The 24,624-nt window shown below is 44.1% G+C and overlaps 1 protein-coding gene across 8 annotated transcripts in view; it reads right to left on the bottom strand.

Annotated features, from left to right (window-relative positions):
- Positions 1-4,814: 4,814 nt before the first annotated feature.
- ANKRD6 (ankyrin repeat domain 6) overlaps positions 4,815-24,624 on the bottom strand; it is a 234,471-nt gene continuing 214,661 nt past the window's right edge. For 6 of the 8 annotated variants that reach the window (XM_053591002.1, XM_053591001.1, XM_053591003.1 and 3 more), the window contains 7 exons: positions 22,759-22,863; positions 20,955-21,089; positions 20,432-20,617; positions 19,850-20,002; positions 11,611-11,724; positions 10,209-10,335; positions 4,815-9,053 (listed from right to left, as the gene is read on the bottom strand). In XM_053591002.1, the coding sequence (XP_053446977.1) occupies positions 8,512-9,053; positions 10,209-10,335; positions 11,611-11,724; positions 19,850-20,002; positions 20,432-20,617; positions 20,955-21,089; positions 22,759-22,863 (1,362 nt within the window). In that variant the 3' untranslated portion in view covers positions 4,815-8,511. Of the gene's footprint in view, positions 9,054-10,208; positions 10,348-11,610; positions 11,725-19,849; positions 20,003-20,431; positions 20,618-20,954; positions 21,090-22,758; positions 22,864-24,624 lie in introns of those variants that run through there. The other 2 variants (XM_053591005.1, XM_053591006.1) reach the window with 2 other exon arrangements.

The following is a 24,624-nucleotide window of genomic DNA, read 5'->3' as shown; positions in this document are numbered from 1 at the left end:
GGTTGCCATGAGCTATTGATGTGACAGCACTTTACCGAGGGCAACAAAGTAACACTGTCTCAAAAAATAATAATAATTAAAAATAAAAGTAACTTTCTACTTACTCCCTATTTATATTAAAGTGTGATGCTGTGTCTCATGGATTTAAGTTAATATCTATGCAGTTATTTGACTTAAAAAGAAAGCATTTCCCCTCAAAATATATATATTAGTCAAAAAGTATAATTATAATAATTAAAAGTATAATTACAATTATAACATTATAATGTTACCTTAGCCTTGCATATCATTTAACTATTACAAATGATGTACTGTCCTTCCCCTTTGAGCAGTATTTTCCAAATGGTCAATAGTTTAAACATTTGTATAAGCTTGTTCCAAGAAAGCTTGTCACATATAGCAGTTTTGTTTTGATGCAGTGCACCTGACCTCAACTTTAAAGCAAATGTATTTGCTGTAAATCAGAAGTGTCCGTCCTTTTGGCTTCTTTGGGCCACACTTAAATACATAAACACTAACAAAAGCTGATGAGCAAAAGAAAAAGTCTGCATAATTTTTGTGATATCTCCTCACATAATAATCCTAAGTATGTGTGGTGGGTGCCTATAGTCCCAGATACTTGGAGGCTGAGACAAGAGAATTGGTTAAGCCCAAGAGTTTGAGGTTGCTGTGAGCTGTAACGTCATTACACTCTACAGAGGGTGACATAGACTGTCTCAAAAAATAATAATTCTAAGTATGTACCATCCATGCAGAGTCTTAGTCATTGAGCCAGTCCCAAGTTTGTGATTGCTAATATAGAAAATGTACACACTTAAGTAACAAAACATCTTTGATTTTTTTTTAATATTTTTTATTACAAGAGTAAAATATAGTGGGCAACGTAAAACTAGTAGGGTATTTGACATTGTGTGAGAGACCAGTGCATCAATATCTGGTTCTGAGATGGATGCCGGCAGCCTTTCGATGGCATCACAGCACCCCCCAACCCCATAAGACCAGGGGCTTGGGTAGGAGGAAGGGGAAAAAGGTAAATGAGATGATGCCAAGTACCATCACTCTTTAGATCAGGCCAGAACAAAACAAGATAAGAGCTAACAAGCTAAGTGCTGTGCCAAATTGTCCAGATCTGCTTTATGTGACCTAACCTTTATGGTATCTATCTGCTAAATTGTAATTTATCCACTAAATTGCAAGGTTTGCTTCTGTAAAAGGGGTCATCGTGTCCCAGGTTTGCTTTTTGTTTTCTTTGCCAACTTTGAGACTATAAAAACCCCAAGTTCAGATCCCTCAATGCTCTCTCACTTGGTCTGCCTTATTAGACTTCGCTGAGACAGCCCTGTGGTTAATAAAGACTCCTTTTTGAACTTCTAATTTGAGTTGGTGGTCCTTATCTTGCCTCATAACAGTTCAATGGAAATAGTTTCAATTCTCAGTTCTCAAGGTGCTCATCAGATATTTTGGTTCTAATTTAATTTTAATGTGCTTCATTCTTGAAAATAGTTGCTTGCAAATGTAGGTGCTGTCAAAAAGCAGTAACATGAATAAAGCATGACTGTGAAGTGAGGGATTTTAGTCTTTGGCAAGATAGGACCTATCAAAGTTTAGTAAAGAGACATGATGAAATGTTTCTTTTCTTCTTCTTTTTTTTTTTTTTGAGACAGAGTCTCAAGCTGTCGCCCTGGGTAGAGTGCTGTTGCGTCACAGCTCAGAGCAACTTCCAACTCTTGGGCTTAAGCAATTCTCTTGCCTCAGCCTCCCAAGTAGCTGCGATTGCAGGCGCCTGCCACAACGTCCGGCTATTTTTTCGTTGTAGTTGTTTGGCAGGCCTGGGCTGGATTCAAACCCGCCAGCTCCAGTGTATGTGGCTGGTGCCTTAGCCGCTTGAGGTACAGGTGCCCAGCCGATCAAATTTTTCTTTATGTTGGAATGTCAGCTTGCAGCTCTATGCATTCTGTTTGAAAATTAGCGAGTAACATATGTCTGTCAACTGACAAGAGTCACAAATGCACCAAAATATTATTTTCCCACAAATCTTGAAATCTGTTTTCAAAATCTTGAATCAATTTGAAAAATAAGGCTGCACATTTCTCTCTGTTCATATCATTGTGTTTAGCCAATGTTGAAATGCAGACAATGGTTTGCCTTAATTTGAGTTTGTTGTAAATTTCAATTTCATTTGGAATGCTGTTACGGTTTCAAACATTGTACTGATAAGTTGGTTTTCACCTTGAAGATACATGGTTAGTTACTTCATTTAAATGAGCAGTTAAATACACTAAAATGCTACATCTGTAAGCTAGTTTTCATCATCAAGTTCTGGCAATTTGTTTTTTTTTTTTGTAGAGACAGAGTTTCACTTTATGGCCCTCGGTAAAGTGCAGTGGCATCACAGCTTACTGCAACCTCCAACCCCTGGGCTTAAGCGATTCTCTTGCCTCAGCCTCCTGAGTAGCTGGGACTACAGGCGCCTGCCACAGTGCCTGGCTATTTTTTTTGTTGCAGTTTGGCCGAGGCTGGGTTTGAATCTGCCACCCTTGGGGTATATGGGGCCGGCGCCCTACTGACTGAGCCACAGGTGCCACCCCTGCAATTTGGGGTTCTTTAACCACTAACAACTTGATAAAATGTCACAAATCATAAAATCCTTTCAACATTTAGCTCCAGCTCAGCCATCTTACTTCGGCAAGGTGAATGACAGTGTCAGAGTCAGCACTGATACTTTAAGGAATTGCTGATCCCTTGGCCCTTAGGAAATTCATAGTGTTGATGAAGACTTGCCTGTCATTATCCATTTTTAAAGATTTTATGCATAAATTTTCTTGATATACTATGCAATGACACTTCAAACATGTTTTGGGCACAAACTACATCATCGCATTGATTTTACAAGTCTCTATTACCCACCATCAGTAATTATAGCTGATATGTTTAGAATAGACAAAATCATTTTTTTTTTACAAAGAAAATCATTTTAATTTTTTTTTTTTTTTTTTTTTGCAGTTTTTGGCCGGGGCTGGGTATGAACCCGCCACCTTCAGTATATGGGGTTGGCACCCTACTCCTTGAGCCATGGGCACCACCCTAGTTGTGTCTTTTAATGGCACCAAAGAAGCCAGTGACATTATATTTGTCATTACCTCTAATAAAAATGGCAAGTTGAGCCATATTTGTAGCATCAGTGCTGTCATCCCTGCCAAAGCATACATTTAAAATTAGCAGCTTTACTCCTCAAACTGCTTTTGATAGATTTTCCTATTTCTTCAATTTGCCTGATGAGACAAACTGATTTTAGAAATATCTCTCCTGGGCGGCGCCTGTGGCTCAAGGAGTAGGGCACCAGTCCATATGCCGGAGGTGGCGGGTTCAAACCCAGCCCCGGCCAAAAAAAAATTTAGAAATATCTCTCCTTTTTTCAGGACAAATTATACCTACTGTCCTTTCCATACATTGCTTACTAAGCTCACCATCAGTAAATTTTTTTTTTTTTTTTCTGAAACAGAGCCACAAGCTGTCACCCTGGGTAGAATACCATGGCATCACAGCTCAGAGCAACCTCCAACTCCTGGGCTTAAGCGATTCTCTTGCCTCAGCCTCCCAAGTAGTTGGGACTACAGGCACCCACCACAATGCCTGGGTATGTTTTGGTTGTAGTTGTCATTGTCTGGCAGGCCCGGGCTGGGTTAACCCGCCAGCTCTGATGTATGTGGCTGGCACTCTAGCTGCTGAGCTACAGGCACCAAGCCTACATTTACTTTTTTTTGGCCAGGGCTGGGTTTGAACCCACCACCTCTGGCATATGGGGCAGGCACCCTACTCCTTTGAGCCACAGGTGCCACCCACCTACATTTACTTTTATTATGAAAATTAATTGACAGAAAGTTGAAAGCAAAGTTTAGGCCCTTCTCCATCTCAGGTGCTGGTGCAGGGTGAGGCAGAGGCTGATTGTAAAGCACAGTGGGTAGTGTGCGAGGGCTCCCTGAGGTGTGGAAGTGCCTTAGTAATCAGTAAGAAAACTCACCTGCCTGCTAAATGACATCAAATGCCTAATGTTGCAATGGTAGGTTGAAATACTGATAATCGCTGCCTCACCAAGTTACCATGAGTATATCATGTCTGATGGTGTCAAGTCAAATGCGCTTGGAAGAGAACACGCTGAAAGCTGCACACAGCATAAACTAAAGCCACTCAAGCGTACAAATAGCGAGAGCGTCACGTGTGTTTGTTTTACATTATCATTGAAACAAGACAGTTGTCTATAAAGTTCACTCTTGGAAACTGCACAATCGAGTTCCATCAAAGAAAATCACCAAAATCCTCATGTTGTAGGTTTACAATTTTCTGTTGGGCCACATTCACAGCTATCCCAGACCACATGTGGCCGTTGGACACCCCTGCTCTAAATTATACTTTTCTAGACACAAGGTAAAGTGTAGCTGGACGAAGGCACTCTTTCAGGGGCCCCAAAATTTGGTCAACCACAACAAATGAAATCCTAAACACAGTATTCACACTTTATTTTTTTTTTGTAGAGACAGAGTCTCACTTTATGGCCCTCAGTAGAGTGCCATGGTCTCACACAGCTCACAGCATCCTCCAACTCCTGGGCTTAAGCGATTCTCTTGCCTCAGCCTCCCGAGTAGCTGGGACTACAGGCGCCCGCCACAACACCCGGCTATTTTTTGGTTGCAGTTCGGCCGGGGCCGGGTTTGAACCCGCCACCCTCGGTATATAGGGCCGGCGCCTTACCGACTGAGCCACAGGCGCTGCCCCTCTTTTTTTTTTTTTTTTTTTGAGAGAGAGAGTCTCACTATGTCACCGTGGGTAGAGTGCTGTGACGTCACAGCTCACAGCAACCTCTAAATCTTGGGCTTAAGCAATTCTCTTGCCTCAGCCTCCCGAGTACCTGGGACTACAGGCATCTGCCACAATGCCCAGCTATTTTTCTTTTTTGTTGCAGCTGTTGTTGTTTAGCTGGCCCGGGCTGGGTTCGAGCCCACCAGGCTCAGTGTATGTGGCTGATGCCATAACCACTGTGCTATGGGTGTCAAGTCACACTTTCATCTTTTTATTATTTTATTTTTTTTGAGATAGAGTCTCAAGCTATTGCCCTAGGTAGAGTACTGTGGCATCACAGCTCACAGCAACCTCAAACTCCTGGGCTTAAGCGATTCTCTTATCTTGGCCTCCCAAGTAGCTGGGACTATAGGTGCTTGCTACAACACCCGGCTATGTTTTGGTTGTAGATGTCATTGTTGTTTGGCAGGCCCAGGCTGGATTCGAACCCAGGAGTTCTGGTGTATGTGTCTGGCACCTTAGCTGCTTGAGCTACAGGTGCTGAGCCCTTTCATGTTTTTAATAAGGAATTTAAGACCCATAGTTTAGAGAACAATGTTCAATACTTTAAGGAGACACAAATTCAAGATGGTAAAAATATTAAACAGATGACAAATGCCACTTCTTTATTTTGGGGTTCCAAAGTCAAAAGTAAGATTGGAACTAGTATATTCAGGCTATCACAGATATTTAGTATACTCAATGCAATAATGCACTAATAATATTATGAAAAACCACTGCAATATTATACATTTCTGGATTTTACATGATCTTTCCCATAGCTATCGAAAGTTTCAGCTTCAGTTTAAAACATGACAGCCTATAAATTGTTAGTGGTTCTGATCCTTTGGAAAAGTACAGTTGTGGAATTTATTTATTTTAGCAGATAGCTAAAAGTGAAAAATATTCACTGACCTGTAGCTAAGTTTTTGACAATAACAAAACCAAACACAGTTGTTGAAAATAAAAAGCTATTGCATTGGCTGGGCACCCACAGCTCAATGGTTAGAGTGCCCTCCTGTGCACAGGAGGTGGCGGGTTCAAACCCAGCCAGGGCGTGCTAAACCAAAAAATAAAAAAAAAGCTATTGCATTGGTCTTGAGACTTTGCCCCCTTTCTGGGTTAGGAGGCTGACTGACCCTGTTCTATTTGTCTTGATGGATTTTCTCTTCTATGACACAGACCTCCAAGAGATAAGATCCATGTGGTCTCTCAGACTAGGTCCATTTGACCCTTCTCATTTCTCTCTAGTTTCTTCCCTATCTGTGAATTTTATGTATTAAGTATGTATGTCTTGTTTTGGAGACAGGGTCTCACTCTGTTGCCAAGGCTGGAATGCAGTAGCATCCTCGCAGCTCACTGCAGCGTCCAACTCCTCAGCTCAGGATCCTCCTGCCTCAGCCTCCCACATAGATGGGACTACAGGTGTGCACCATCATATATGGCTTAATTTATTGTTTGTAGAGATGGGGTCTTGTTAATGCCCAAACTAGTCTCTAACTATCCTTCTGCTTCAGCCTCCCAAAGCATAACTATGGATTTTGACAAAAATATCTAGTTCACACTGATAAGCTGCCTGAAGTATAAATCAAATACTCCCACCAATGCATTCTATAGTGTAGACTTGATACAAAATTTGTTTTCATTTTCAACATTTCTTGTCAAGGACATAGTGAGGTAATAGAAGATATTCTGACAAATGAAAATAACATGACTTGCTAAAGTTCTCAAGATTTCTTCTTTTCTTTTACTATTAGGCAGCTCTCAATAAATTGATGTATACTGAGGAATGAGTCTGAAGTGATGTCCTGTTTGGGAACAGATTCAGAAAACTGAAGGTATTAACTATCCAGTTCTATAGTTCTGTGATTCTGCTTTAGGAACAAAACAGGAAAATGAAGAGGAAAATTCCCCAGTAGTAGCAACTCAAGAGTGTCTCTGGGAAAGGACTTATGCCCACGCAGTGGCTGACCAGCCAGACATGAAAACCAGCTTGGGATGCCTATCATCCCCATTCCACATCCTCCTGCCTCAATGACATACATCTACTGAATTAGTTTTCTTTTTTGGAATGGCTATATCCATGGATCATCACCCTAAAAAAACCCTAAAACTGCGAGTTTGGCCAAGGGACTAAAAGCATACTTTCTGTTTTTCTTGGTGTTCCTATGTTAGGAAGTCATTATTTTCTCTTTGGCTCAAAGAGCAGTATTTCATTCACAATTGTGGACAATAGTTATTAGGTTTCCACGGTTAAAGAAATAGAAATGAAGTATCTATGCACACCTGGGCTTTTGAGGAGATGACTATAATCCCACATTCCAAGAGACAAGAAGCTTATTCAAAGTTTCAACACATTTTACAACTTGCTGTGTTTATAGTTCAGTTATGGAGCTCAGTGAAGTCTTCCAGGCTCCAGGAGGCTGGGGCCTAAGTCACGTTACTGAGTATTCTATCTTGATGTCGCTACCCACTGAAAAGCCATGGACAGCTTTCAAGGTTCTTCAATGACAGAACTCAATTCAAAATGAAATACTTTCAAGAAATGATTTATTTCCCTATAAAATATAGATGAATAATATCAAATTCAGAAAGGTACTCTAAGATAATTGGATTTGATTAGGAATAGGGTATAGAAGTTTCAGGTAACTGTTAACATGAATATTTTTCCAATTAATCTGCTTTAAAATCACTATTTAATCAATTTTTGGCTGACAAATACAAAAATGATGATCAAATGATTTGAACCTTTCTCACTGGAGCTCATTGCTAATATTCCCAGTGCTGTTAGCAAATTATCCATTATTTAAATAAACTGACTTTTCAAAAAAGTTTTAAGATATAATGGATTTGTGACATCACAAAAATCTTTCTCCTCAAAATCTGGTAAGTTTGCACCTGGTTAAAATGTCAGTATTTTAATAATTATGAATTTGAGAAAGAGGGTGTAGCACATTTCAGAGGGACAGCTTTCTGACAGAAAGAGCAGGTGTGTTCCAATCCACATGAATGACTACATGAGGTCATAGGGGTCTGATCTTTTCTTACTTTTGACTTAAATTACTTCAGATATCCTGAATTTAGGGGTTCAGGCTTACACATTATTCAGTTTCGTAGAGCTGTTTGCTTAATCTGAGCTTTTGAACTTCAGATGAACCTGGACTGAAGTCTAGTGTTTGTAGTGAAATGTGAAACTAAGCAAGCTCTGCCTGGTCCAGTTTAATTGTTGAAGTAACCTCAATAACTTCGGGGCGTAGGAGGCACGTACCTGGCTCATTTCAGAAATCAGTGACCTTCTCTTACAGGCACAGCTGCACGCACACGACTATCGAGTTCTCCATGTGCTGCCTGCAGCTGCAAACACGAGACCCTGCAGAATCTTTTTTTTTTTTTTGTAGAGACAGAGTCTCACTGTACCACCCTCGGGTAGAGTGCCGTGGCGTCACACGGCTCACAGCAACCTCCAACTCTTGGGCTTCCGCGATTCTCTTGCCTCAGCCTCCCGAGAAGCTGGGTCTACAGGCGCCCGCCACAACGCCTGGCTATTTTTTTGTTGCAGTTTGGCTGGGGCTGGGTTTGAACCCGCCACCCTCGGCATATGGGGCCGGCGCCCTACTCACTGAGCCACAGGAGCCGCCAACCCTGCAGAATCTTTTCTCGTTCCACCTTCTGGAGCTAATTCTCCTTCTGCACCCCAGTCCTCAGTTTAGCCAGCTCCTCTTCCAAGCTTTTAATGTGCTCCTTCAGCGTAGCCTTGTCCTGTTGCGCTTTCTGAGTGGCTTGGCTTTGTGCTTCTTCAATCTTCCTCTCATACCACTTTTCCATCTGGGTAGAGACAGCCTCAAAAAAATACTGGGTCAGCTCCAGAGCTTGGGAGGCATCTCTGGGATGAGGGGCCATCTGCTCACGGCCTACTGCTGCTCCTGGCAGCTGGGCCCGGTGCCTTGTCTGTCCACTTTTCCCAGACTTCCTAGTTTGGGTGCCTCTGTTGACACAGGGCCCAGCCTGATCACATCTGGCTGGCTCATTCAAGGATGGCAAGGCTGTCTGGACCTTGACATTCCTCAGACGGGAGCCTGTGCAGTCAGAGCAAGACAGTTCCTCCTGGAGCCTGTGGGTAGCAGTGGAGTTGAGGCCCTTTTCCTTGGGCCTAACCACCTGAGGGGAGCTGTCAGAGGCCGCTGCTGGACCTGCAGTCCCCCCTGATTGATCCACACCTGATTTCAGAAGGAAAACAAACATTAGAGCAAGTCTGTGTTCGCACAACCACATGGCTGGGGTCAGCATCTGAGAGCTGTGGGAACTCTGTAAATCCCCAGAGTTCCCAAATGCCACCCAGCACATGTAACCCCTCCCACCCCACCCCCACCCCCAGGGTCATCCTTGCCTTTCTGTCCCTCCCTTCCACTTCATCTCCCCTGATTATCATTTTGGTTTATCAGGGCTTTCACAAATTCTGTATTAACGACACGGCGTCATCTAAGCCAAAAACGTTTCTGGCTTTCCTTTATCCTGCCTCAACCTACCTGAGAAGGCTCTGGGTCCCCTTTCCTGATGCAGCTCAAAGCAGAATCGGACAGGTATCTAATTCCATCCCATACCTTAGCCCAGTGCACTAGCTCCTTGGCCCAAGCTCTAATTTGGAAAGGAGGTCCTACTCCCCATGCCCAGAGCTCTATGACAAGCTTCCTGACTAGTCCCAGCATGAAAACTTTGCCCAGGATGTTCCCCAATGTTGTTGGCACAAAGAATTAAAACCATGTTCCAGAGATAGTCTGTGGTAACACAAAACACTTAATGTATCAAAATCCCCCACTGGGGCCTAATGAGGAGGCTCTGAACATTCTCAAAATGTTTTAATGTGCTCCTTCAGCATAGCCTTGTCCTGTTGCGCTCCCTATGTGTGGTCACTATGGCTGATGTAAAGAGCTCTGCTTGAAGCATTTCTCAGGTAGCTGCTGTGACGTGTTCCATACTGAACTGCTGTTTAACAAGGATTTGTGGAGTTGGACAAAGGCAGAAGGCTGATTAGGGAAAAGAAAGGGGTAAGAGGCACAGAAGGCAAGACAGAGAGCCCTGCCGGGGAGAGGAGCCGCGCCCCTGTGGGGTCCACTCGGCATTGGCGCTGGAGCAGGCGGTGCTATCACCAGTCGACAGTTCTTTTATTCCTTCATCAAAGTACATTTGAGCTCTTCAATAAGAGTGCTTTATTGTTGGGTAGGGACTGAGTATGCGGCTGTGAGTAACACGTTCTCGCCTCTCCAGAGCTTATGCTAACAATCTGACCGTCTGCAGGACAGAACAAGGTGTGGAGGCTGGGTTACCTTTGGACGGAAGGGCTCTGTGTGTGTGTGTGTGTGTGTGTGTGTTACCTGTAGATGATTCGCAGGTAGATGGTGTGGATTTGGCCCTGGAGGTCCTAGAATCCCCAGAAAGCTTCAGCTCTAAACTCTGAATCTTTAACATGCACCAGGTTTTTAATTCATCCACCAAGGACATCTAAAAAAAACCCTAAATTAGTACACGAAAGAACCAAGTGAATTTGATGCACAATTTATAAATTAAATTATAAAAAATAGACTTTTCAATTCTGATAATTGAGGATTTTTACATATGAATATGTACCCACACACACACACACACACACACACACACACACATATATACACTTTCTTTTGGAGGCACAGTCTTACTCTGTCGCCCTCAGTAGAGTACTGTGGTATCCTAGCTCACAGCAACCTCAAACTCCTGGGATCAAGTGATCCTCCTGTCTCAGCCTCCCAAGTAGCTGGGACTACAGGTGCCACACACAACGCCCCACTAGTTTCTCTACTTTTGGTAGAGGGGTGGTCTCACTCTTGCTCAGGCTGCTCTCAAACTCCTGACCTCAAGAGATCTACTTGCCTTGGCCTCCCAGAGTGCTGGGATTATAGGCCTGAGCCACCACACCCAGCCTTTGAGGACATCTTCTTGACAAACCCCCAAATTGTGGATTGTCCACCCTCTCATAGGCCCCAGCAGGCACCCAGAAGAGAGTTGTCCTCAATCTTCATTTGGAGATGTACAGCAGCCTTAAACTTAGCCACCCAGAGCCACCCACACCTTCCTGACCAAGAAGCATAAACTGGTTGGGCACGGTGGCTCACACCTGTAATGCCAGTACTCTGGGAGGCCAGGGCAGGTGGATTGCCTGAGCTCACGCATTCAAGACCAGGCTGAGCTAGAGAAAGACCCAGTTGTTCGAGACCAGCTTGAGCTAGAGAAAGACCCAGTCTTTAAAAATAGCTGAGTGTTTGGAGCTCAGCTACTTGGGAGGCTGAGGCAAGAGAATCACTTCAGTCCAAGAGTTTGAGGTTGCTATGAGCTATGATGCCACAGCACTCTACCCAGGACGACAAAGTAAGACTCTGTCTCAAAAAAAAAGAGAAACAAGTTCTCAAACACTCATGTGTCCTTACGTCAGGTCTGTGCTGGTGACATAAACTCCCAGAGGGCAGGAGCTACATCTTGTACAACAAGACCCAACAGAAGCACAATACTCAGAATCAGCTCCTGGCAGAGCTGACAGTCTCCCAGCATATTCAGCCACAGACATAAACAGAACTATAGGTTCTTTCCTCTTAACTGCACTCTGGGGTTATAAAAGTGATATGCTATATAATGTAAATACTCTTACAGAGTCCGGCCTCTGGGTTTTCACGAACAGGTCTGACTCTGCACAGTGGATATGCGTGGTCAACTATTTAGCTGAGGACAGGCAGGCACTGTCTTTACCTGCCGTTTCTCTCCCTCGCACTTCTCCGCGTCCGAGTGCTGCTGCAGGCGGGTCAGGCACTCCGTCCTCTCTGCAGAGAGCCGCTCAACCATCAGCTTATCCAAAACTCGCATCTGGGATTCAAGGGAAGCAGAGCACATGGCTGAGAGGAGCTGTGGACGGCCCTGGTCTCAGCTCCCGAGGAGGAGCTGGGCACCAAGCAAACTTCACTCCACATTCTATTCTGCTTGCGCATCACACTCATGGGGCTCCGTTTTGTCAGAAGGCCTCCGCGTGGTTCTAGGAGGCCAACGTTTCTGTTTCTCATTTGTTAAAGGAGTTTAAGAGATACGAATATGCAGTAAATGTACAGCTTGAGCCCATGTAGGCCTTGTAGGAAGCCTCGAAATACTATTCCTAAGGCTCAGAAAGGAAAAACTATCTGAAAGAATGGAGCGATGTATACCAGGGAATACTATTCAGCTATAAAAAATAGAAGGCGGCTTTACATATATTGTATTAACCTGGATGGAGTTGAAACACATTCTTCTCAGTGAAGTATCACAAGAATGGTAAAAGCAAATTCCAATGTGCTCTATACTAATATGAAGCCAGTAGATGATCTAATTCATGCCCACAGGGGAGAAAAACTCTTTTTACTTAAAGTTTGGAGAAGGGGAATTGGGGGTGGGGGTTTGGGGTGCTACCACTTAGTGGACAAAATGTAGGGGTCTACAGCACACTTTTTAGGTGCGGGACACAAGTACAAGAGTGACTCCACCTAACAAATTCAAATATTGTGACCTGGTTGTTTGAATCTTCACATTAACCTGAAATAAGAAAAATAAAAAACAATGGAGCTATTCCCTTCCTCCAACCACTCACCTTAAAAACTATTACCCATAAGGCGGTGAATAAGCTGAATACTCAGGCTTTTATTCAGCTTTTCTAGTGAGCAAATATTTTTGGTGCTTCATCGGAAATAGTCGAAGCATGTGTGAAAAGACCAGGGAAGGAGTTAAAGGACCATGTTAGAGAACAGGGTGACACCGTCTTTTAATCATATGGCGTTCTGGGGTGCCTCTTTGTCTTCATGTTTCCCAGGGGCCCTCAGACCTAGTGGAGCCAAACTTTCACTGCTCTGACAAGATCCAAAGAAAAGAAAGGAGCTGCTGTTAGTGGGAACCAGCCCAGGAGGACTCACTGGTGAACAGCGAAGGACATAGGTGGCATTCCAAGATGCTGGCGTGGATGTGGAGAGAAGGGAACACTTTTACACTGCTGGTAGGACTGCAAACTAGTACAACCTTTCTGGAAGGAAGTATGGAGAAACCTCAAAGCACTCAAGCTAGACCTCCCGTTTGATCCTGCAATCCCATTACTGGGCATCTACCCAGAAGGAAAACAATCCTTTTATCATAAGGACACTTGTACTAGACTGTTTATTGCAGCTCAATTTACAATCGCCAAAATGTGGAAACAGCCTAAATGCCCACCAACCTAGGAATGAATTAACAAGCTGTGGTATATGTATACCATGGAATACTATTCAGCTATTAAAAAAAATGGAGAGTTTACATCCTTCGTACTAACCTGGATGGACGTGGAAGACATTATTCTTAGTAAAGCATCACAAGAATGGAGAAGCATGAATCCTATGTACTCAATTTTGATATGAGGACAATTAATGACAATCAAGGTTATGGGGGGGGAGGAAAAGCAGAAAGAGGGACGGAGGGAGGGGGGTGGGGCCTTGGTGTGTGTCACACTTTATGGGGGCAAGATATGATTGCAAGAGGGACTTTACCTAACATTTGCAATCAGTGTAACCTGGCTTATTGTACCCTCAATGAATCCCCAACAATAAAAATAAATAAATAAATAAATAAAATAAAATAAAGGCAATTAGTATCAGGAAGAAAAAAATCAAAATATTTTTTAAAAGGCAGCTCTGGAGATGTGGTGTTATGTCTCCTCAGTCCTGTGTTTTTCTATGAACTGTTTCCTCCTGTCTTTCAGTATTGCCTCCTCTTCCAGCTTCACATGCTCTTCCCTGTTTCCTCCTGTCTTGTTTCCTGTCTTGTTTCCTCCTCCCTGAACTGTTTCCTCCTGTCTTTCAGTATTGCCTCCTCTTCCAGCTTCACATGCTCTTCCCTGTTACAGGGCAGACATGTGCACACTGCCCTGTCGAGGTCAAGCTGGACCGTCACAGGCTTGCGCTCCTCAGACTGGGCCAGAGTCCCTCCCCTGCAGTCTGGAATTAGCACTAAGATTCTATACCCCAGCCTGTTAAAGCAAGGTCCTTAAGATACCCCAGCATTCTTCTAACACATTTCTCTTTGGGCTTAGGCTAAAATGGGTTTTTTTTATACACAAAACAGTCTTAACTAACACATTTTGGTCCTAAGAAAAGATTTTTTAAATGGGCTTTCTATGAAATGCAGATATCAAATAAACCTTAAAAAGGCTTAACTTCAGCTAGGCATGGTGGCTCATACCTGTAATCCTGGCACTTTCAGAGGCCCCAAAACAGGAGGATGGCTTGAGCTCAGGAGTTTGAGACCAGCCTGAGTAACAGTGAGACACCGTCCCACCCTGTCCCTCTCTCTATGAATAATAGAAAAATTAGCTGAGTGTGATGATGTCTACCTGTAGTCCAAGTTACTTTGGAGACTGAGGCAGGAGGACCCCTTGAGCCCAGGAGTTGTGATATTGCTGTGAGCTATGATGACACCACGGCACTCTAGCCTGGGCAACATTGTGAGACTCTATCTCCAAAAACATAAAAAGGTTCAACTTCACTCGTAACCAAGGAAATAAAACTTAAATAGTAAAATGTCCTTTATCAATATGACAAAAACTTTTTTAAAATGATAATATTAAATGATGTTAAAAGTTTTGGAGAAACTCACACACTGCTTCTGGGATATAAATTGGTGTAGCTTTTCTATTTAGTAATTGGCCAGCATTGCCAAGAGCCTTAAATATATAACTTTGGACTCATTCTAATTCTGAGCAAACAATCTGAGAAGCAGTAAAGAAAAATGTATGCATATAAATGGTCATCATATCATTATTTATAATAGTGAAAAACTATAAGCAACTCTGAAATTCTAACAAAAAGAAAGTGTTAAATAAATTATGTTGTATTAATTTGCTGGAATATTATGAAACCAAGGACATAGTAAAATGCTCATGACATAAATTAACTGAGAAAAACAGAAGTAAAATACTGTTTCTCTATATAGAGGAAGAGTGCACTACCATTAAAAAGTACCCAGGCTGCCAGGCGCGGTGGCTCACGCCTATAATCCTAGCACTTTGGGAGCCGAGGTGGGTGGATTGCCTGAGCTCATGGGTTTGAGACCAGCCTGAGCCACAGCAAGACTTCATCTCTAAAAATAACCGGGCATTGTGGTGGGCGCCCGTAGTCCCAGCTACTTGGGAGGCTAAGGCAGGAGAATTGCTTGAGCCCAAGAGTCTGAGGTTGCTGTGAGTTGTGATGCCACAGCATTCTACTGAGGGTAACAAAGTGAAACTCTATCTCAAAACCAAAACAAAACAAAAAAGTACACAGGTAGGCACATGGCTCACACCTGTAATCCCAGCACTTGAGGAATACAAGGCAGGAGGATGGCTTGAGGCCAAGAGTTTGACACCAACCAATACAGTGAGATCTTATCTCTACAAAAAATTTCAAAAATTAGCCATATGTGGTGGCATATGCCTGTACATCAATTACTAGGGAGGCTGAAGCAGGTGAACCACTTGATCCCAGGGGCTTAAGGCTGTAGTGAGCTACCTCCGTACTCTAGCCTAGGTGATTGTAACTCTACGTGTCCATATGTCTGTATTACATTGCTAGATAAAAATGAAAGCTGCAAATCTCCCCTTCCCCCCAAACAAGCAAAATCATAGCATGGTTCTGTTTTTGCTTAAAAACGATAATGATGTGGGTTATGATCTATAAGAGAGAAAACCTGTGGAAAATGAAAGAGCTCTCTGGGGAGTGTCACTATGATACATATTTCTGTAATGTGGGATTTTTTCCAAAGAACACATTATTTTTAAGGTATTTTTTATATTTAGAAAATTTCTATCAATCATATTTATTACTAATTACAAAGGAAAATTTACCTTTACAATGGAAGAATATAGTGGTTACAAACTTAATCAAATGACCAAACTTGACATCATTAATGAGACATTCTGACATTATGTGCCTTCCAATGTGAGACAATTTAAAGTTTACACCATTAACAATGAAGTATTCTTTTTTTTAAAGAGACAGAGTCTTGCTCTGTCACCTAGGCTGGAGTGCAGAGGCACAATCACAGCTCACTGCAGCTCAGACTCACAGGCTCCAGCAATTCTCCCACCTCAGCCTCCGAGTAACTAGACTATAGGCGCCTGCCACTACATCTGACTAATTTTTAACTCTTTTGTAGAGACAGGGTCTACCTATGTTGCCCAGGCTGGTTTTGAACTCCTGGCCTCAAGTGATCCTCCCACCTCAGCCTCCAAACATCCTGGGGATTACCCAGTATGAGCCATCGGATCTAGCCTATGAAGGATTCTCATCAGAAATATTTAACCTGAATATAAATAAACATGTAGACCAGTAGTTTTCAAACTTAAAAACACACCCGTGTCACCTGGCAGTCTTGTTAAAACAGGTTGATGGACCCCACTATTTTATTCAAAGTTCAATTCAACTCAATTCAATTCAGTAGATCTGAAATAAGGCCCAAGAAATTGCCTTTAGTCCCCAAGTCCTCAGGTGATCTGATGCTGCTGGGCCAGGGACAACATTTTGAGAAAAATAGTTCTAAACCTAACTGAACTTTCAGTTTATAGAAACACAGGGATAGAGGAACAAATTAAATAACACCATGAAAAACCTATCAGACAAATGTAGAATAAAAAACATCTTATAAAACAACTGTCCTGGATGCCTTGAAAAGCTATTATCAGCCAGGCATGGCAGCACGTGCCTATGGTCCCAGCTACTCAGGGGACTGAGGATGGAGAATCACTTGAGCCAGGGAGTTGAAGGTCAGCCTGGGCAACATAGTTGAGACAATCATCTTTAAAAACTAAGACTGGACCAAAAAAGTTAGTATCATGGGATGGGGGTCCAGGCAAAAGCTGGAAGGACTCAGAAATATTCTAGATTAAAACCTAACAATCAAAATGCCTAAAAATGAACCTTCACTGGATCCTGGACTGGGATTTAAAACAAAAACCCAGTAATAAAAAAAAACTATTCGGGCGGCGCCTGTGGCTCAGTTGGTAAGGCGCCAGCCCCATATACCGAGGGTGGCGGGTTCAAACCCGGCCCCGGCTGAACTGCAACCAAAAAATAGCTGGGCGTTGTGGCGGGCGCCTGTACTCCCAGCTACTTGGGAGGCTGAGGCAAGAGAATAGCTTAAGCCCAGGAGTTGGAGGTTGCTGTGAGCTGTGTGATGCCATGGCACTCTACCGAGGGCCATAAAGTGAGACTCTGTCTCTACAAAAAAAAAAAAAAAAAAAAAACTATTTTAGAACAATTGAGGAAACCTGAATATGGACTGGAAGATAGTTATTAATTTTCAGGTGTGGTTATGAAGGAGAAAGCCCTTATTCTAATTAAGCATGCTGTAGAGGTCCCCTGGGGGAAAGAAAAAAGTGCATGTGAGAGAGACTAAGCAAATACAGACACATATTAAAAACTGGCTGAGGCTGGGCGAGAGGCTCACACCTGTAATCCCAGCACTCTGGGAGGCCAAGGAGGAAGGATGGCTTGAGCTCAGGAGTAAGACCTGAGCAAGAGAGTAAGACCCCATCTCAACTGAAAATAGAACAACTAGACAGAAAGGGGATCGCTTGAGCCCAAGAGTTTGAGGTTGCTGTGAGTTATGATGCCTTGACCCTTGACCCAGGGGCAACAGAGTGAGATTCTGTCTCAAAGAACAAATAACTACTTGAATCTAGATAAGTGTATGCAAGCACTCATTGCATAATCCTATATGTTTAACAAGTTTCGAAATAAAAAATTGGGGAAAAAAACTATAGACATGATTATTCTAATTCTGTATGCCATGGGGAAGGAGTGTAGGGAACACCAACATGTAAAAAGACTGCAGGGGGCCTGGCACAGTGGCTCATGCCTGTAATCCCAGTATTCTGGGAGGCCGAGGCGGGTGGACTGCCTAAGTTCACAGGTTTGAGACCAGCCCCAGCGAGAGAGAGAGCCCCGTCTCTAAAAATAGCCAGGCATTGTGGCGGTCACCTGTAGTCCCAGCTACTCAGGAAGCTGAGACAAGAGAATCACTTGAACCCAAGAGTTTGAGGTTGCTGTGAGCTATGATGCCACAGCACTCTACCCAGGGTGACAAATGACACTTGTCTCAAAAAAAAAAAAAAATTGCAAGATTGCAGGAAAATAGTCTCATGCCCTAATATTAATAGTGCTTTTCCATCACAGTGGTTTTATAGGTGATTTATTTTCCTTTATAATTTTTATTTATATATTTTTTAATAAACACAATATTTTTTATTAATTGGCTTCCTATACAGCTCTTTAATACTTTCTATTTTATGTTTGGTAGATTCATACTAGTTTGATTTATTTTTAGGGAGAGCAGAATGACTATTTGGTCTTTCCTTTAGTATGGTCGATCTGAATTTATTTTTTATTCATGATAGTTGAGAAATTTCTTCCAGCTTCATGACTTGTTATTGGAAATCCCAAGTACATTTTTTTTAGATTATTGTCTCAATGAGTTTGTTAGAGCTGATATAACAAAACATTACAGACTGGATGACTTACACAACAGAAATTTATTTTCACAAAAGTCTGGAGTGTAGAAATCCAAGGTATCTTCCTAGCCCCTCTCCTGGGCTCGTGGACAGCAGGCTTCTCACTCTCTTCACAAGGCTCTTCTTCTGTCTGTGGTGTTTGGCTCCTAATCTCTACTCTTTATAAAGGCACCAGTCAAGCTGGATTAGGGCTCACTTAATGGCCCTAATTTTAACTTAATTACCTCTTTAAATACCTTTTCCTCAAATATAGTCACTTGATAGGACTTCAACACGTGAATATTCATTCATTTATTCATTTATTTAAGAGATGAGGTTTCACTATGTTGCCCAGGCTGGTCTTGAATTCCTGTCCTCAAGTGATCCTCCTGCTCCAGACTCCCAAAGTGCTAGAGTTACAGGTATGAGTCACAATGCCTGGCTAACACATCAATTTCAGGGGGACACAAATTAGCCCCCAGCGTTGTCAAATTTGGAAAAATATCTCCCCATACATATCTCTTTTTCATGTACGAGCCAAAAGATTTCAGTGCATACTAAACTCCTTCCTGTGTGGTGATTGATCTTAATTGCTCAGAGAGTTGACACTTCAACTAATTTCATGTCTCCATCCTCATTATATTGGGTTGTTGCTGTATCTTTGTAGTTGTCAAAGCAGCAAAAAAAAAAAAAAAAAAAGGGAGGGGGAGGAAATATTTTCTTTCTTTTTTTTTTTTACATATACATGTGCTTATTAGGTTTCCGTTTTTTTTTTTTTTTTGCCTTCACAAAATCAAAAAGGCTCAAAATCCAGTAACAACAATTTTTTTTTTTTTTTTTGGTTGTAGTTGTCATTGTTGTTTGGCAGGCCCGGGATGGATTCAAACCCACCAGCTCTGGTCTATGTGGCTGGCGCCTTAGCTGGTTTCGAACCCACCAGCTCTCAGCTCTGGTGTAGGTGGCTGGCGCCTTAGCTGCTTGAGCTTTAGCGCCGAGCCAATTTTTTTATTTTTTTAAAATGGGGATATCCTTTTCTTTTCTTTTTTGAGACAGAGTCTCAAGCTGTCGCCCTGGGGAAAGTGCCATAGTGTCATAGCTCACAGCAACCTCCAACTTTTGGGCTCAAGCCTTTCCCTTGCTTCAGTTTTTCTATTTTTAGTAGTGATGGGGTCTTGCTCTTGCTCAGGCTAATCTCGAACTCAGGAGTTCAAGCAATCCACCTGTCTCAGCCTCCCAGAGTGCTAGGATTACAGGCGTGAGCCACGGCGCACAACCTTAAAATGAGGATATCTTACTTTTATAATCAGAAGCAATTTAAACATGTTTTCTTAACACACTTCAACACAATGACATAAGTAGACTGGTTCCCTCACAACCCACGGGACACTCCCAGAGTGGAAGGGCCTGTGAACATTAGTTTCTCCCTGAGTCATGCTCTGCCGATGCCTTGTAGCGAGGATGCTGGGCCTTACAACTTACTTGGTGCTGGGTCTTATTCTCCATCTGCCCCAGCTTGGCGTTCATTTTATCCTGAACTGATCCCAGCTCTGCTCTTATCTCCTCCACAGTTGCCTCCAACTGATTCTCCAGCTTGTTGATTAGAGGTTCACATCTGCAGCCATTGATCGGTGCCTGAGAGGAAACACAAGGCGTCAGTCCCGTGTTTGTTCCCCTCACAAGTATGTTTTGAACATCTGCTATGTGCCGGGCAGCATAGCAGGGGACGCAGAGGATGTCCCCTAGGCCAGGATTGGGGCAGTGCAGTGGGAGGGGCACTGATAAGGCTCAGTGTGGGCAAGACAGGGGCCCTGCACATGGCTGCTTTTTTCTACTTCGGGGCCTCAAGATATCCAGTCACCTAAGGGTGGTGGAAAAAGCTCAGTAACTAACTAGACCTTGGTTTGCCTTGCTGTGTTTGCACATTTATGTGGGAGCCACCTGGCCCATCTTCAGAGCCCCTGTTCTGCTAGGTCACTGCCCGTAGGGACGACCAGCCCCAGAATGGTGCAGACAGCCACACTGAGGGGCTGGCCCCTGTCTCCTGGCAGGGCTTCAAGGTACCTGCATCACTTTCCCGTCCTTGCCACGATACAGCGTGTAGAGCTGGTATGCTCTGAACTTGTGCGGTGGGGGCGGGGAAGAACACCGACGCCTGCCCCTCTTTTTAGGGTGATTATGAGCATGCACGTTCTTCTGATGGCCAGGCTGCTGGTCTGCTGGTGGGATGGGGTCAGAAAATGCTGACACCTGTGGGGGAAGAAGAGATGACACCCCAAGCCCTTTGACATCTGTGACAGTGACACCAGCCAACGGTTCCCATCTCACCCACTTTTGGGCAAAGAATCTCAAAGGAAGGTGGGATTCTTTGCCACACAGTGCCCCACTCCGCCACACTGGGAGATGGGTCCGCTTGCCTGTGCCTGCTATTAGGCAGACTGAATCCCTGTGCTCTGGCCGCAAACCAGCAGCCAGCTGAGGCGGCTATTCAGCTGCTGGGCATGACGACATAGACGCCCCAGAGTCCTTCGCCCCCTGCCACCCTGCCTCTAGCCACGCTCTCGGCTGCCTTCCTGTGCCTCCTGACCTTGGGCTTGGACTTCCTCTTCCCGTGATCCTGTGTTCTGGGTTCTGGGGAGGCTGACAGGAAATCTTCTCTGGTCTCTTCTTTTTTGAACACAGCCTGTTCACTGCTGGGGGTGTCTCCTGCTGAGACACTGCCCTACAAAGAAAAGCAACCCAGGATCCTGTTCTACCTGCTCCCTCGGCCTTTTCACTAATAGGGTAAAATGCTATTTGCAAGACTCTACCTCATAAGGGGCGCATGGGAATCTCTGCCAGTGACAGATTCCAGACATAGGGAGCACTTGCTGGGTGGCCTTGACTAAACATACATATACAATGCTTTTCCTGTTGGGCTGAAAATTTGGCTTTCATTTTATTTATTAGAGCACAAGCTAAATATATCCTTGGGTCTGTATTCTATAACTCCAGGAACCTGCCACACAAAAACCACCTCAGCATTAGACTGTTGGTCTTTTTCTTTTTTTGTTTTTTGTTTTTTTTTGTAGAGACAGGGTCTCACTTTATGGCCCTCGGTAGAGTGCCGTGGCCTCACACAGCTCACAGCAACCTCCAACTCCTGGGCTTAAGTGATTCTCTTGCCTCAGCCTCCCAAGTAGCTGGGACTACAGGCGCCCGCCACAACGCCCGGCTATTTTTTGGTTGCAGTTAGGCCGGGGCCGGGTTTGAACCCGCCACCCTTGGTATATGGGGCCGGTGCCTTACCAACTGAGCCACAGGCGCCGCCCTGTTGGTCTTTTTCTTTTCAACAAAACATAAACAACTCATTCTTTACATCTGGACTCCACCCCCACCAGACACACACACAAGAGTATGTAGCTAAGAGTAAGAACTTTCTAAAATGAAAAAAAATTACAACACATTTCTGGTCTTTGTGAGAACTTTTACAACTTTTAAGAACAATTCACATATAGAACCTTAATCCAAATTGCAATGCCTTAACACTAAATTTCGAAATAGCAGATAGAAAAGCAAGTATTTGGTGATAAATTTTATGTACCCAAAGTTGTCTCTATATCCTGTCTTCTTCCTCCTGAGAAAGTTGAAATGCTCAGTTTACTCTAGGGCTACCATGCACAGTTGTGCAAGTTGTTCACTGCACAAGGGGACCTGGCTGGGGGAATAAGAGGGGCAAGGGAAGCTGAAATCAACTCAGACTCTATTCACCATGTGTGCCCTGTGCCAGGCTGGTCTATCCAGGGGTCATCTTTTTCTAATTTGCACAGGGAACCCTGTGGGCTACCATAGCTTGGTCTATTTCCTAAATGGAAAGAGAGGAAACCACCTATGCCCATGGTTCTCAAACTTTAGTCCACATTAGAATCACCTGCAGGGCTCATTCAAACACAGATTGCTGGCCCACCCCAGAGTTTGTGAGCCAGGAGGTCTGAGGTGAGGCTCGAGAATCTACATTTCTAACAAAGTGCCGGGTGACACATGGGCCAGACACCTCACTTTGAGGCCTGCAGCAGCAAATGGCATATGATGGCCCCTGGTGGGGTCAGAGGAGAGTGTGTCCACCTGGCGGAGACAGTGGCCAAGACACCTGGGACTACGGATGTGCCCTACAAGGTGCTGCACGGGATGTGGGCAAAACACAGAGACAGGGATAGCAGCTGAGAGCTGTCTGGAGCAGTGCAGGCCATGAAGACAAAGGGACAGGCGCTGGCAATACTTTGAGGAACTGTGGTGGGAAGGAGAGGGAGAGGAGAGCGTGGCAGCTGCCAATGGGCCCAGCTGAAGCAGGGAGCAGGTCTCCCACCCTCTGTGAGCAGGCAGAGTTGGGCGTGGCGGGAGGCTGCTCCCACCTTGCTCTGTGCCACCTCATCTCTTGGCACAGACTGAGCTCTCCTCTCTTCCTTGAGCCTCTCTCTCTTTTTCCTCAGGCTTCGCCCACGACTGAAGCGTAAGACCTAAAGAAGGCAAATGGCATCGTTACAAACCATGGTGTGTGAGGCATTAGTGTGAGCAGATGCACCTTAGACCTACTGAGACTTACAGCCCCACTGAAGAGACTGAGCATTCACATCACGCCAGCACCTCTTGGCCACCTGTGGGGCCTCCTAGGTCTTGTGCTAGGCAGTATAGGGACCGAGAGGGTAGGGTACTGCCCCTGCCCTCAAGAAGCTTGAAGCCTATGATGATTATAACAACAAGCACTGATGTGCTGGGCAGGACAGCCAAGGAACAGGTTGTGCTCCAGGGAGCACCATTCACATAAACCAAGACAGGGATGGTCCTCCCTGGAGTTGGGTAACATGGCAACCCTGTGCCAACCACAATCTCACACTTCATCTTGATACACTCACTGGACCTGAACTAGCTAGCCCCTCAGATTTTTTCTTGGCCAAACTGTGTACAAGTCATGTTCAATTTGAGTCCAACATCCAGGCATATTTATGAGCCATGGCACCAGCCGTGGGGCAGGAATCTCCTCACCAAATGGAAGCATTTAATCTGGACTTACAGTGCAGGCAGCAGGGTGGACACAGATAGGAACTGCCTGGGAGGCTGAGGCAAGAGAATTGCTTAAGCCCAAGAGTTTGAGGTTGCTGTGAGCTGTGATGCTACAGCACTCTACAGAGGGCAACAAAGTGAGACTCTGTCTCAATTAAAAAAAAAAAAGAACTATATGTGGGTCAGACAGACACTCACGCAGGCGTTAGCCCAGTAGCAACTGGTGGCAGGGTCTCCGAGTAAGTGATCTGACCTCACTGTATTCTGTATCCTCAAATGTAAGAATGGGGAGTTGTTGGGATTAACCAAAAAAAAAGTAGGTGTCTGGCACACAGGGACAACAGTCACTGGCAGGTGTCTCCCTTCCTGCCTTTGGTTGCTTGATTGGCAGAGGATGTTGAACCAGAGTACAGATCTTTGAGCAGGTGGAAACCCTTCAACTGATGGCCCATAGAACTTAAGAATAGAGAAGTCCTTAAGTCAAAAAGTCTGAGAACCACTGCCCTAAGCTGTTTCTCCAGCTAAATTCAGCCTCCACAAGAAGTCAGGCACGATGACATGGAGTGACTACACCCCCTGTGCCTGGTTCATGGACTCTCAGGCCTGGAAACAGTGCCAGAACCAGCCTGAAAGTCACGTTCAGAGCATCTGTGAGCCACATCAATGGAAAACGACAAGTGACACTCAAAAGACATCCAAACCCAAAATAAACATCAGTAAATTTGCTCTGTTCACTGCTATTAGGCAGAGAAAATAATATTGCATGGCTTATAGCTTCCTCAGCAAACCACACATTCACCAGGTGGAATGTCATCAATCTTTTCTAGTCTACAGAAATCTGGGAATATTGATATTTAGACCTTGGAAAGCAGCTTCCTCTCAGTGGCCTGCTTCCTGCTGTGGCCCATTATAAAGCACATCCAGCTAAGGGGCTGTAAGACGAGGGGGTTTCTCTTTTCAGATGAACAGTAAGTCTTTCCTATAACCACAGATCCTCAGACCAGCATGCATAACTTTTTATGCATATCTTGGAGTTCTGTGTTTGTGTTGAGAATAAGGTTTAGTATGTACAATTTTATGTAACAAACTTTTACAACATCTCATCCAACTTATTTACTACTCAATATAAGTATATAAGCATCACTTTTTAAAACAGAAACACGAGAACTGCACAGGGAAATCGTCCACAGTAAAGCTTTCCCCTATAGATGAAGGTC

Source organism: Nycticebus coucang, chromosome 5 (genome assembly GCF_027406575.1).
Source record: "Nycticebus coucang isolate mNycCou1 chromosome 5, mNycCou1.pri, whole genome shotgun sequence".
Taxonomy (NCBI): domain Eukaryota; kingdom Metazoa; phylum Chordata; class Mammalia; order Primates; family Lorisidae; genus Nycticebus; species Nycticebus coucang.
This window is presented reverse-complemented; position numbering and strand designations above follow the sequence as displayed.